The sequence below is a fragment of the Phymastichus coffea genome, unplaced genomic scaffold (genome assembly GCF_024137745.1).
Source record: "Phymastichus coffea isolate CEN01 unplaced genomic scaffold, Cenicafe_Pcof_1.1 PCOF00004, whole genome shotgun sequence".
In the NCBI taxonomy this organism is placed as follows: domain Eukaryota; kingdom Metazoa; phylum Arthropoda; class Insecta; order Hymenoptera; family Eulophidae; genus Phymastichus; species Phymastichus coffea.
The window spans coordinates 1,997,948-2,012,527 of NW_026706815.1; the positions used below are offsets into that span (position 1 = coordinate 1,997,948).

The 14,580-nt window shown below is 39.0% G+C and overlaps 1 protein-coding gene across 1 annotated transcript in view; it reads left to right on the plus strand.

Moving 5' to 3' along the window:
* LOC131666951 (putative uncharacterized protein DDB_G0282133) overlaps positions 1 to 12,556 on the plus strand; it is a 1,302,717-nt gene extending 1,290,161 nt beyond the window's left edge. Inside the window, exons 16-17 of the mRNA XM_058940077.1 lie at positions 12,381 to 12,471; positions 12,551 to 12,556. Coding sequence (XP_058796060.1) covers positions 12,381 to 12,471; positions 12,551 to 12,556 — 97 coding nt within the window. The remainder of the gene's footprint in view (positions 1 to 12,380; positions 12,472 to 12,550) is intronic.
* Positions 12,557 to 14,580: the final 2,024 nt, after the last annotated feature.

The window sequence follows — 14,580 nt, forward strand, 5'->3', positions numbered from 1 at the left end:
CAATAAAATATTAAATACTATAATTAAATTTGAATCACCGTATATTAATGGAGATACACGCAACTTAACACAGTCCAATCTAAAAAAAATTAAAGAAATTAAGTGCGCCAATTGCGACGGTAACGACACTGCAAATTACAAAGAAATTCCAGTTTTCAAACAGCTCCAACAAAAATATTATTTTCTAGATGAAGAGAAAAAAGTCTATCAAAACAGTTATCAAGTCTAACCTAATTTTAATATAAACACAAATAGAGACAGACCAGACAAAACATACAACAAAAGAAAACAAACCAAAGAAACGCTTAAATGACGGCAAAATGAAACAAACAGACTAAGACGAACGAATCAAACCAAGTAAATACACAAGTAGAACCAGTAAACAGAACAACAATGCAAATACAAATAAATTCGAACTATGATGGAACAATTAATGTTAAACCTTGTAACAGGCTGCCGCCTAGCCGCAAATCCCGGGTAATTGTACTCCTCAATACGGCCAGACGGTGCGCTATTAACTGTGTGCTTCCAGCACACTTACTCACCTTGATCCGCTGTGCGCATGCGCTGTGTCCGCTCAGCGAACTGACTTGGGTGCGCGATCCCTCCGCACAGTGGCGCTGCTGCGCTAGCTCACCAGCGCTCCGTCGGACACCGCCAGCACCTCGGTCGACGAACGGCTTCTACTACGCTAGCACGATCCGTGCTAGATTACCGGCGCAATCGAATCGGATGTCAACAATAACACCGATACCGGACAAAGGGAAAACTAAATAATAAGATCGTTCTCGGGGATCTCTACCACTTTATTCAATTACCTCTGAACTTATATAAGGGAGGGATTTGCCGAGAGACTAACGCACGCTGTTTCGATACAACAATTCGAACGGGGAGAGAGAGAGAGTGAATCTCGCGATCGTCGCGGACTATTCGCACGCACGCTGTCAATAAACCCGCCGCGCACGCTGCGCGGGATCGCACGCTAACACAATGGAAAAGTGCCGTGCACCTACCGATAAATCGAAGGGGATACGGTGGCCAACCGTATCCGACTATCTGCTGGACGACGAACTGCCTCTGCGCCTGCTTCTCCGCTGGGGCTGTCGCGTTGCTGTTGAAGCTGTTGAGGTTGCTCTCGTAGCTGCCGAGGCCGCGCACGTTGAGCAGTGCGCGCACTCGGCACTCCACTCACAATTATCCTTGACACTAGTGGTGTACACGTTCTGCAGTGTGCACACTCGCCTCGTCACTCGCTAATTATCTGTTGTAACTCACTGTATCACTCGAGTGGGAAAGAACACTTTATTTTTCCGACGCAAAGAGCTGCGAGGTCGCCTGACTGAAGGACACAGTCATACTGGCTAGCTAACTCTCCCCTCCCGGTCATTGCCCCTAACGCGCCCTCTCTCTCTCTCTCTCTAACTCAAACCGATCGCGGCTGTTACGCTCAGCCACGCTTAGTAGCTCACGCGAGTCCAAACGATTTTCGGCAATCGTTGCAACCTACTAAAAGTATTAGGTAATAAAATGGCAGATTGAATAATTTGAAATTCGCTATATGGACTGCAAATGGGATTATGTAGCAATACTTAAATAAAAAACATGTTTAATTAACCAAAATATCGACATCATGTTAATATTAGAAACATACTTTACGAGAAAGAACTATTTACTCATACCAGACTGTACTGTATCCAAAAAAAATAACTTACACAATAAAATACACGAATGCACTGCAATTATAATAAATATGAAAATAAATCACTACGTTACTCACACACACACACACGCGCATGCACTAGTTTATTAACAAATTTGTAACTTTATTTACAAGCAACTAGATAATCATAATAACATTCAACAGCTATGTAAAAACATTGGAAAAAAATATTCTTTTTATCAATAAAAGTCTTACTTGTAACGTATTTCCTAAGTTAAATACAGAAATAGAAAATGGCATTAACTGAACTTTCTCTCAACCGAATCTTTTAATAGAAGCTCTAGTTCTGTGAATACTAAAACTCTCAACAATTTATTTCAAATAAAACAGCTAAAACAATTGAAGAAAAAATAATTACTAAGAAAAAGATACCATATTACTAGATCGAATCAGAATAAAATAAACTTAAATGAAGCAGCCAAAGAGTTAAAGAAAAAATTTTATCAGAAAACAAACTCACAAATGCAAAATAAACTTAGAATAATTATGGGAAATTACCAAGAGAGTCAAAAGACCTACTGCATGTATTCCACCTTCCAAAAAACCTTCTAGCAAATGGACCATGGATCAGATTAAACGAGGAAAAAATGGACACGTTTGCAAACCATCCATGTACTATAGTCAAATCTCATCAAACAATAATCACTAAATGAGAAGATTGTTTGCTAGATAATCTGAACGTCCAAGACAGTATATCAATTACAGCAGTTAAAGCACACAGATTACACTAAATCAAAAGTATTAATAATAAAAAAACATCCTGCTTTGTTAATATTACAAGAAGAATGATCAAAAAGCTACTTATAATAGTGATAAGGTTGTAATAGCGTCGGCCGTCCTTGGCCGATAATCCTTTCCCGCTATCACCAAATACTTTAAGGGGGAGGTAAGGGAGGCGGTGTATCGCTCCCAGCAAGGCAGAAGAGGAAAGGCGATCGCAATAAATATTCTCACCTTTTACCAACCAAATACGTTTATTATAAAATCGCTACCTTGAGCGATGACGAACAGAACAATCTATCAAATCTTAACCTAATGCACAATAACTTCTTATCAACTAAATGAGATGACCGGCACGTGAGCGCCTTGCCATCACACAACCGACTCGATACACAATAAAAAAGACAACTTAACCACTAATTGAGCTGTGCCGGTCCGCGAGAGCCTGGCATAGCGCATAAATCGCGAATATCCAAAAAAGGGTTAAAACCGATTAAGGAAGAGAAACGAGAGGAGAGAGCATGACCTGTTAATTGGTGAAGTCCTCTGGGCTGGCGAGTTGATCGTCTTTCTGCCGGCTGGTGACCTCCTTGGATATGGCGTGACTGGTGGACATAGGGCCGCTCTCGAGAATACTGTTGGTGCGTTAACTGGTATGCTCTCGCTCGCGGGGTCACTTCTTTAATGCTCGCGAGAAGCCACGCAATAGTGCGTGAGAGACTGCTTCTCACACCCTCCGCACTCACTTGCCTAATCGGCGGCACGCGGCACCGCCAAGCATGGCCAGTGTCGCACGCCTAGCCGCACTATAGTTGCACTATAGCAACACTCTTTCTCTCTCTCTCTCTCTCTCTCTCTCTCTCTCTTTCTCTCTCTCTCTCTCTGTCCCCCTCGATGACTAACGAGAGCGCATGTTGTTGCGCGCTCCTGGCCACTAATACTGCTGTTGCTCTCTCTTTCTTTCTTGATGAAGAGAGAAACCAATGCTGAAATAAAAGACTAGCATCAGGCACGAAACATACGTACGCAAGATACCCGCCATGAGCCCTTGCCGATGTCAGAGAGAGAAGGGACGCACGGTGTAGGCCATGACTAATCTACACCGTTACAAGGTACTTAGCAGTTATTTCTAATGCATGTTTTCATCTACATTATTTTTCCACCCAATGAAAAGTGACAGATATTGTTTTAATTCCTAAACCTAGTAAAGAAACTGAAATGATGACGACATATACACTGATCAGTCTTTTACCGGTACTTTCAAAAATTTATGAAAAAATAATTTTAGCCTGAATAAACCTAATAATAATAAATAAAAAAAATTTCCAGAATCATCCATTTGTTTTCAAGTGCAACCATTCCACGATAAAACAAATAGACTAAACGGTATCAGCCGCAAAAAAATCAATGAAAGAAAAACAATATTGTACTTGCATATCCTTTGACGTCTCACAGGCTATAGATAATGTATGGCATAAAGGACTTCTACATATATTACAAAGATGCTTACTAAGAAGACATTACGAATTACTTAAATTATGCTTACAAAACAGAGAATTTCAAGTCAAAATATACATGGTAATTCTGAAACATTGCATGAAACTTGGGTGGTTCGACGCGAACACATATGTGCCGTCTAGCGATCCAAACCTCCTTTGCTTTTCATAATCAAGCTTTCGACGACAAGATTGACGATGATATCCAGGAGAGGAGAACTCGGAGAGTCAAAGGATATAGAAGGAGAGTGAGAGTGTTTGTGTGCGTTTGAAGGCCTTCTGTAACCGGCGCGTGCCTCTTTGGAAGCCTTTTTTGTTTGTCCTTGAGCGCCCGCTAAAAACCATCTTCTTCAGGGCAGCGATTTGTAAGTACCGTCGCGTACCTTATCTCTCTCATAAATTGGATTCTTGCTTTCTTTCTCTCTCTCTACTTTGTCGCACATGCATATATACACGGTGATTCTGAAATATTGGATGAAACTTTTATCACTGGATTCGTTTTGAAAAATTATTTAAGATATATTTAATTAAACATTTTTTTTTGGTAATTAGATGAGATAATCCACTTTAAAGAGTAGTTAATCAGCGGCTGGTTTTCGAATTTAGAACGCAGTTTGGAGAGCGCGAAGTGGCGTGAGAGCCGACATGCTCGCGCCGCAGTCAACTGAAAACGGTGCTCAACTACATTTATGCGCGTAATAAATTTTGCTTGCAACTGCAATTTTAGTAATTCAGCAATGACTTTAATTTACTTGAATTATTTTATTCGACATCAAGTGACAAATTAAGATGATGAATTTAAGAGTCAAAAATACTAGTGTTTTTAAAGATTATGCTACATAGCGGAATACAACTGGACAATTTGGAAAAATACCATATTTTTTTTTTTTTTATTTGCTAATGATTATGTAACGAAAGCTTCGCTCGTTATCAATTTTTAAAGATGGGAAAGTGAGGAGCAGTCGCTCATAGCAATCAAGGAGGGAGGAAAGAAGGGAAAGGTAAAGAAATGAAATTAATCAAAAATCAAAATAAAAACCAATCACACTTCAAATACCGTAAATGAACATACCGTATAATTATAATTATAACAAGCTTTACAAACTCTTAACCTCTAAATAACACAACGGTGTTACAAACACGTCTTAACTCTACTAAACACAACGGTATTCTTAACACGTACTACAATAAAAGAACAAATTAACTCATTGACCGCGCTTACAAATCTAACCGACATACGGAACATGTCGCCCAGTAAGTGATCGCCTAGACGACGAACCGAATTAGCCTACTTAAACTAAAAGAGGAAGCAGTCCGGCGAGGGATCGCCTTGACGGTACGCTACCTTAACAAATTAATGATACCGATCGTAATTAAGGCAGGTAGCTGGCGTGCTCACGCCTTGTTACCTACCTGACTCTTACAACTACTGTGCCATACCGTTGAAGAGAGAGAGAGAGAGGGTTAGCGTTAGGGTAGCGTCTCTAACAGATGCTGCAAAAGGCACTTGTCCTTTGTTTCTTCTCGGCTTCTCGTCTCAACTCCTTGGCAGCGTGTGCGTTCGGCTGACCTCTGCACTCTCAACTGCGCTCTGCACCGCTGACCGACTAAAAACCGTTTGCACCGCTGACTGACTAATGATCGTCTAACCGCTCGTTCGCTTCCGTAATCGACAGCTTCTTCGCTCGCTCTTTCTCTCTTCACTTGACCTACTTCTTAGGCGGCGCGCGACCAATGCACTAATTGGCTATGCGTCGCGCGACCAATGGGTTAATTCGTTATGCGTCGCGCGCCTACCTAATCCTGCGTGGGGAACGCGCGCCTCTTACTCTCTCTCTCTCTTTCTAACACCTATTCTTGTTGTTCACTTAACGACTTCGGGCCGGCTCGGCCTCGTTCGGCAATCTCCGTCGGCTGAAACAGAGACCATGCATTAGGCGCATTCTTAAATTCGCCCAACGCTGGTCACCATGCCTTGCTGAGAGAGGGGAAATTAGGCCAAAATATCGACGAGAACAAGTGCAACGCTTGCTCCCATCACAATTATAAAAATACTTTCAATAAATGGTTCAAAAATTTTTATTTCTAAAAATATTTTGTTAATTTTGATCATGATGTTTTAATAATAAAATAATGCACAAAAATTAACTAAAAAGCACAAGTTAATGAATTAAATTAAATTAAATGTGCGAGCTTGCTTTCTCGAGCGTGCGTAAATAGAGTTTTGCGTACGGAACATCGATAAAATACAAAAATAGTACTGCTAACAAATACCATATTTAGTGAACAATATGACAATAGTATAAGTATAGCATACTATATTTTATTCACGCATACGATTCAAGCGTATGTATAAATTCTATGGTATGAATTGTGAATGACAAACTAAAATTATAACTCGCTTTATTCTTGATACGAGTGTGTTAAGAAGCATAATTATAGGAGTAAAGGAAAGTAAAACACTTTTTTAAATAAAGATTACTTTGGAAAAGAAAGTTAAGTTAGTTTTTACATAAATTATGTTATTTATCTTAACTTATTTTATTCTTATTTAACGTAGCACCAATACTAATGAATACTAATATCAATACTAATGTGCTAAAATTCGAAAAATCTTTGTTACTTAAAAAATTAATTGCATAATGCATGCTATAACTCACAGACAAATGCAGTTCAGTCCTGTCCTAATTATTCATTTGTTCAAACCTTTTTTTGTTGTCGTATATTAATTTATTGCGTGAACGTGTTAATTTTTTTACTTTTAATAAGTGTATGGTTCACGCGCGTACGAGTGTTCGCGGGTGCGTGGTTGTATGCGAGCTTACAAGCACCTGTGTCCTACGTGTTGTGCGTGAGTATGTTTGTATTTACTTACCGTTCGTTGCCATCAAATCTATGTCGAACCATTTCCGCCCGAATTTGGCTTCGTATTTACTGTTGATGCATCTTACATTATTTGACGCCACAACACTAAATTCGGCCGGTTCATACAACTTCCACAACACCATGGAGAACGTTTCGATGTCAGTGAATGTAATACACTAACCGCGTTTTGTCAATTTTAGGTTGGATAAATAATGTGAAGTTACCATTGCTGGCAATTTGTTAGTCTTTTACACCGAATTAGAATTCCATTAAAGTTTCGATTAATTTCTTATTTAGTCGTTAGCTTACATTCATATTTATTTCACTCGGCTTTTTTCCATAAATTTTTATTAAAATTAAACATAATCAATTTATTGTTGTCATTTGCGGTGAATATAACATTATTAAAAAATTGCTACAATATGCAGTCAGTAATGTAGTACGCAGTAGCAATCGAGTTGAGCAACGCTATCACGTGTTGATTAGTATGCACGCGTTAATTTACCTCCTCCGTTATGATCCACCGTCGCGCGGCCCGTCGGCTGTAATCAGCGGTTAATTGGCTAACATTCAATGTTAATTGCGATAATTATATATTGTATTAAACCAACAAATGACGAATTCGGTAAAGTTCACATGTATTAAAAGTTCATTATTAATGTTTATTTACTTGTAAATTAAGATAATTCATTTCTCAAAATTCGCGAATGTTTCTCGAATATTCGAAAACTTCTCGAAGAAAACGCTCCAGCGAAAATAGTCGGGAAAATTTGTGTATAAATACGCCCACTATTGCACAGGCTGGCATTCACTTCTAGCCTTGCAAAGTGAGCGCATGAGTCTGAATAAACTTGGCTGATACCTAAGTTCTTTCTCTCATTGTGATTAACTCAGCAAGACATTTCCTTTCCTATAATTCGAGCTCAACTTATAGAACATCTCGCGCTATAAGAAATTTGGCCCGAATTATATTCTATCAAAGAAAGACTTTAGCTCTACTTATGAGACAATTCGCACCATAAGAAACTAGGTATAACAAACATTATACATATTTATTATATATTTCATTTATCAATTTGTTATTATTAGTGGAGTCTATTTGATTTATCTATTTATTTTTTCAACAAGTAGAGTAACTTTATTCGAAACAAATTCTTACTCATTAGCTAGATACGAGAGTTCGAATTATTATTTATAAGTGATACGAATATCACAAACTCTTGAATCAACCTTATAGGGGCGATTTTCTCGAGAAAGGGGGCGAATTTCAGAAAACAATTTCTTTATAACCCCCTGAATATTGGTTGAGATCAAAAGACGCTATCGGAAATTCGAAAAATTGAAAATTAAAGGGTGAGAGGCGTCTTTAGGGGATATAAATTGACAAAACGGTGGTTTAAAAAATTGTAAAATATAAACGAGTAGGACCATTTAATAGAGCTCGGAAAAAGAAAGAAAATGAGCAGTCATAGAGGTCCAGGGTTCAATTCTAAGGGTTAAAAAAAGTCTTGGAAACATCAATATACTATAATCCTGTAATTGTGCTTATACACCCGTATTAAGAATAAAGCGAATTGTAATTTTAGTTAGTTATTCACAATTCACACCATAGAATTTATACATACGCGTGAATCATACGCGTGAATAAAGTATAGTATGCTATACGAGGTGTGCTCAAAAAGTAAGGTGACTGTATTTTTAAGAAAAAATATTTATTTATTTATTAATATTTATGTTGTCCCCTTCAAAGTAATCTCCCTCAGATACAATACACTTATAACAACGGTTTTGCAATCCTCAAAGCACTTCTCATAAGCACTTTTCGGTATAGCATTGAGCTCTTCCAGCGATGCAGTCTTTATCTCTTTGTAACACGTACGTTAATAATTTAAGCCCGAACAACGTTGCGTCACAAATTATTTAAGGGGAAAGGCTCGGAAGGCACACTCGCTTCGTTGCGGAAAATTAACAAGGGCTATGTCGTCCGGTAATATCGATAATCGCAATTTAACTAATTACGAGAGAGACGGGTTAAACAGAATAAACTCATCAGTTCAGCTATTTTACACTTTATTACAACAATAACGTACATACAGCGTTCGACGTGTGCGTCGGCCGAGTCCGGGCTATGTTCGTTCCGTGCGAATTAACGCACAGGAGACAGAACATCACCTTACAACTTGTCCCGCGTATTCCGCGAGGGCGATGCGAGTTCACGCATACAACCGCTCGTCCGCGTCCGGCCTATACGATGCTCGGAGAGAGAGAAATCGAGGCACGCACCGAGAAACAAAAAGGGTACCTGACCTTGGGAGGGAGCGCTGCTGCAGAAGTCCGCGTCTTCTGGGCCAACGATGTCGTCCTCGAAAGGCGGGTTTCTGGATGGATGCAGATGGTCATGTCCTCCTTTTCTATTCCGTTCACTCGATATGCTTATCGCACACACTTCTCGGTCGCGAGGCTCAACTCTCCAAATTAATTGCTGGTCGAAGCCGCACTGACTGCGATCTCGCGCCTTCCGCGACGTCTTACTCGCCCCCTCCTTATAGGTACTCAAAAACGGCCGAGCGCCGCCGGCTACGCACATATGTGCGACTCATGCTGGCGACACTACTTCTCTCTCTCCTCCTCTGCTCTCCGCTCTTGCCCTATCCCTCCAACGCCAGGCATCTCCGCTGATCAGGAATCAAAACTTGCAACAAAGCCACATCGTGCGTCGATACTCGGTTTTAATCAACCAAGACCGATGTGGCAGCGACTCAGGGGAAGGCACGCGGAAGAGAGAGAGAGGCGGACAGGGCGATCGAACTCAACGATCGATTCGCCCGTCACATCTTCAATCGTTGCAAATCTCCGTCCTTTTATAGGTCTCTTTAGTTTTGGGAACAAGAAAAAGTCACATGGGGCCAAATCCGGTGAATATGGTGGCTGAGGCATGATTGCGGTGTTGTTTTTGGCCAAAAAATCTCTCACAAGTAAAGATGAGTGATCAGGGGCATTATCGTGATGCAAATGCCATGAATTGTTTTTCCACAATTCTGGGCGTTTTCTTCGTATTGCTTCTCGCAAACGGCGCATAACTTCAAGATAATACTGTTTAATGACCGTACGTCCATATGGTAAGAACTCCTGATGCACCACGCCATGGTAATCGAAGAAAACAGTGAGCAAAACTTTGACATTTGATCGAACTTGGCGTGCTTTTTTCGGTCTTGGCTCATCTGGGCTCTTCCATTGGGACGATTGGACTTTGGTTTCGATATCATAACCATATACCCATGATTCGTCACCAGTTATGACCCTTTTGAGTAAATCTGGGTCGTCGTTGACGTCATTCAACAGTTCTTGAGCGATACTCATGCGACGGTTCTTTTGGTCAAAATTTAGCAATTTCGGAACAAACTTTGCTGACACACGTCTCATGCCCAAAACGTTCGAAAAAATTTCATGGCACGAGCCAAGCGATATACCAACATCCTCAGCAACTTCTCTGATAGTGATTCGACGATTTTCCAGAACAATTTTCTTCACTGCTTGAACGTTTTCATCAGTTGTTGACGTGCTTGGGCGTCCAGAGCGAGGCTCGTCATTGGCATCCTCCCGGTTATCTTGGGAGAGTTTGTACCACTTGTAAACATTTTTTTTACTCAGAACAGTTTCACCGTATGCCGCCGTCAACATTTCAAGTATTTCGGAGCACTTTATTTTATTTTTTACACAAAATTTGATGCAAATCCTTTGATCCATATTTTTCGATAGCAAGAAATTGCCGAGCACGCAAAACACTTATAACCTTTACGCCTCTCACAACCAAACAAAAAATGCTATACACTTGAAACTTGGTACAGATGTTCGGAAAGAGTGTACCAACATAACAAAACAAAAAAATTGATAATCGAAAGTACGTTACCCGTGAAATTTGAAAAGTTACCTTACTTTTTGAACACACCTCGTACTTGTATTGTCATATTGTCATATTGCTCACTAAATATGATATTTGTTAGCAGTACGGTTTTTGTATTTTTTCGATGTTCCGTACGCGAAGACTCGATCACACACGCTCGAGAAAGGAAGCTCGTGCATTTAATTTAATTTTATTCATTAACTTGTGCTTTTTTGTTTATTTTTGTGCATTATTTTATTATTAAAATATCATGATCAAAAATAACACCAAATATTTTTAGAAATAAACAATTTTTGAATAATGAAAGTATTTTTATAATCATTAGTAAATAACAAAAGGAAAAAAATATGTTATTTTCCCAAATTGTCAATGAATAACGTAGTTTGTATTCCGCTATGTAGCATAATTTTTAAAAATACTAGTATTTTCAACTCACTTAAATTCATCATCTTAATTCGTTACTTGATAACGAATAAACTAATTCAAGTAAATTAAAGTAATTGTTTAATTACTGAAAATTCCAGTTAGCAAGCAAAATTCATTACGCGCATAAACGTAGTTGAGCACCGTTTTCAGTTGACTGCGGCGCGCGCATGTCGGCTCTCACGCCACTTCGCGCTCTCCAAACTGCATTCTACATTCGAAAGCCGGCCGCTGATTGACTACTCTTTAAAGTGGATTATCTCATTATCTAATTACCAAAAAAATGTTTAAATAATTATATCTTAAATAATTTTTCAAAACGAATCCAGTGATAAAAGTTTCATCCAATATTTCAGAATCACCGTGTATATATGCATGTGCGACAAAGTAGAAAGAGAGAAAGAAAGCAAGAATCAAATTTAAGAGAGAGATAAGGTACGCGACGGTACTTACAAATCGTTGCCCTGAAGAAGATGGTTTTTAGCGGGCGCTCAAGGACAAATAAAAAAGGCTTCCAAAGAGGCAGGCGCCGGTGACAGAAGGCCTTCAAACGCACACAAACACTCTCACTCTTTTTCTATATACTTCGACTCTCCGAGTTCTCCTCTCCTGGATATCATCGTCAATCTTGTCGTCGAAAGCTTGATTATGAAAAGCAAAGGAGGATTAGATCGCTAGCTGGCACACGTGTATTCGCGTTGAACCATCCAAACTGAATTTCGCACGCCGAAAAACCGAACGCATTCCTCGCGGTCCGCGCGTTCGATAATTGAACCCGTCTTTCATTCTGTCCGACTCCCACTCTCTCTCTCCCTCTCTCTCTCTCTTTATCACCTACCTCATTTCAGCCCGCTAAAACTTAGCGGTACATATTCACACATATTTAATTTACAAGGGTATATTTTGATATGGGACAGAAAGAAATAACGAGCAGCAGTCGCGCTCGTTATAATGCCCAAATGTTCATGGTCTATAAAAGTCAATCAGTAATTTATTAAATGTTTTTTAATGCGTAATGATTTTTTTGATGTCATTAGAAATACAGTTACGTGCATAAAATCTAAAGTAATACATATACTAATTCATTCTATAATTAATGAAGTTGTATTTTTGCTACCATTTGTATTCTACAAAGTTATACGTAGTATATAATATATTGTTGTATAGGTGCCCCATATACTTACATTCTACAAGGCTATACGTATTAAATATATAGATATATAGAGTAAAATTTCATAAATTCTAATTACAGGCATATTGGCGAAATTACTTTCTACAGTAACATTGACAGTATGCCAGATATTCGACCAAGAAGGAAATCTGTGCCTTTAGTTTCTGAGCTGGTAAGTAACTACATTATGAATACACTATACTACTTGTAAAGAATTGACTATCTACCTCACAAGGTGCAATCGTTTTTAGGAATGAGAAAGAAATATATTATATTATTCATAAAGCACTTAGTTTTTTAATGTTGATATATAATCAACAATTTTTTATTTGAAATGTTATTAAAAATAATTCTCCCTTACCGTTAAACATTGTTATTTAATTATATTTCATTGTAGTAATCAGTTTAAATTAATTTAAAAAAATAACAGCAAAAAGCCAGACCAGTACGAAAGAGTGTTTTTTTTTTCAAATATATAAGCGATAGCATTCTAAACAAGGTAGAGTAGAATAGCATGTATAAAATTATGGCTGGTGTTACAATGTAAAATATCAAAAAAGATCAACTGCCAAAAACTAGTACGAACATCCAGAATTTCGGCAATGCACACTGCATACGTCAATAAACTGTGTTACAATAGAAAAATCCACGAGAGTGGATCGAAAGGAATCAACCATGGAAACGAGATTCACATGTGGCGAATGATATGATTGTAAGAAGCTAACTCACAAGTAACGGTTATGTGCAGAAGGTCCGCATGTCATCGATGATTCTTGATTACAGACTGTTCGTGGTGCTCTTTTTCGCACCAAAGTGTGGAGTCGATCTATGAGTTGAACAAAGGTGTTACTTGGTATATTTTATGGACTGAACAATACACTTCACATTTATATTTACATATGCGCTCGTGCATATGTGCTGTTTCGTAGAATACTCGGTTTGTAAGTCAAACATCTTTTGAACAAAACAACGCATTATTTTTCAAGATGAATAACAAAGTAACACAAACGTTTCTGCATGATTTACTCACATAAATAACTGTTTTTCGATCCACTGAACCCAATTTGAAGAACTAATTAATTTATTTTCTGATCTGACAATTAAGACTGTATACTTTGTAACGGTTGGTGACCGTTGCTCGTCGCGAACATGACCGACTGACGGTCGTCGATCACGTGAGCACATACGAACGTGCAAAACGGCAGTTCTCTTTCACGTGTACATAGCCGAAAGGGAGGCGAGGAAAGAGAGAGAGAGAGAGAGATAGATAAAGAGAGAGAAAGACAGAGACTAGTTGCACAAATTAGAACCAGTATATAATTCAATCTTTACATGTGAGCATTTCTTCCGTCGTGATCCCAAATACCGTACTTGTTACGTCTAAAGATTCTCGAGTTTTCTAAGGAGCGGACTGAATTCTATCGAGGAATATTGGCGACAAGAAGAAGCGAGACCGGAGAGATCCGCCGCTGACGCGCGAAATTTTCTCTTCGGTAATCGCAAGAGAACACGCGTAGTAGCACAAGCAGACATAAACTTGTCGTGTTATCATTTTCGTCTGTTTCATTGTTTTTTCCGTGCCGTTGCTACTAGCCACGTCGTAACATCAAATTACGAGGTCTGTCCGGAAAGTATCGGGCCTACATTTATATCTTCGCGCCATAGTGTTCCAGCGACCTCTACCGGACAGAAATGTCAACAGTAAAGCCTCACGAATCTATTGGTTACTTACTGACACCTACCCGACGTATAGTTCATGCGCAGCGAGTCTTTGTTTACAGTGCTTTTTTCGCGTTCGTCGGATTTTGATATTGTCAAAAATGACTGAAAAATAAGATCAACGAATTTGCATCAAATTTTGCTTTCAACTCGGAAAAACGAGTTCGGAAACTATTGAAATGATGCAAAAGGCCTTCGGAAGCAAGTGTATGAGCAAAACACGAAAGAAAGAATAGTATAAACGGTTCAAGGATGGTCGCACTTCTGTCGATAGTGATTCTCATTCCGGCCGACCTTCGACGACAAAAACCGCAGATAATATTGAGCGGGTGCGACTTGCAATCGAACAAGATCGTCGTATGACTGTACGAGAACTAGAAGAAGACCTTAGGATACCAAAAATTATCATTTCAGAAATATTAACCGAAAATTTAGGAATGAAACGCGTGTGTGCGAAATTCATCCCAAAATTGCTCACAGCAGAGTAGAAGAGCATTCGCTTAGAAACCGCTCTGGACAATCTGGAATTGGTCAATAATGATGATAATGTGCTTAGAAAAGT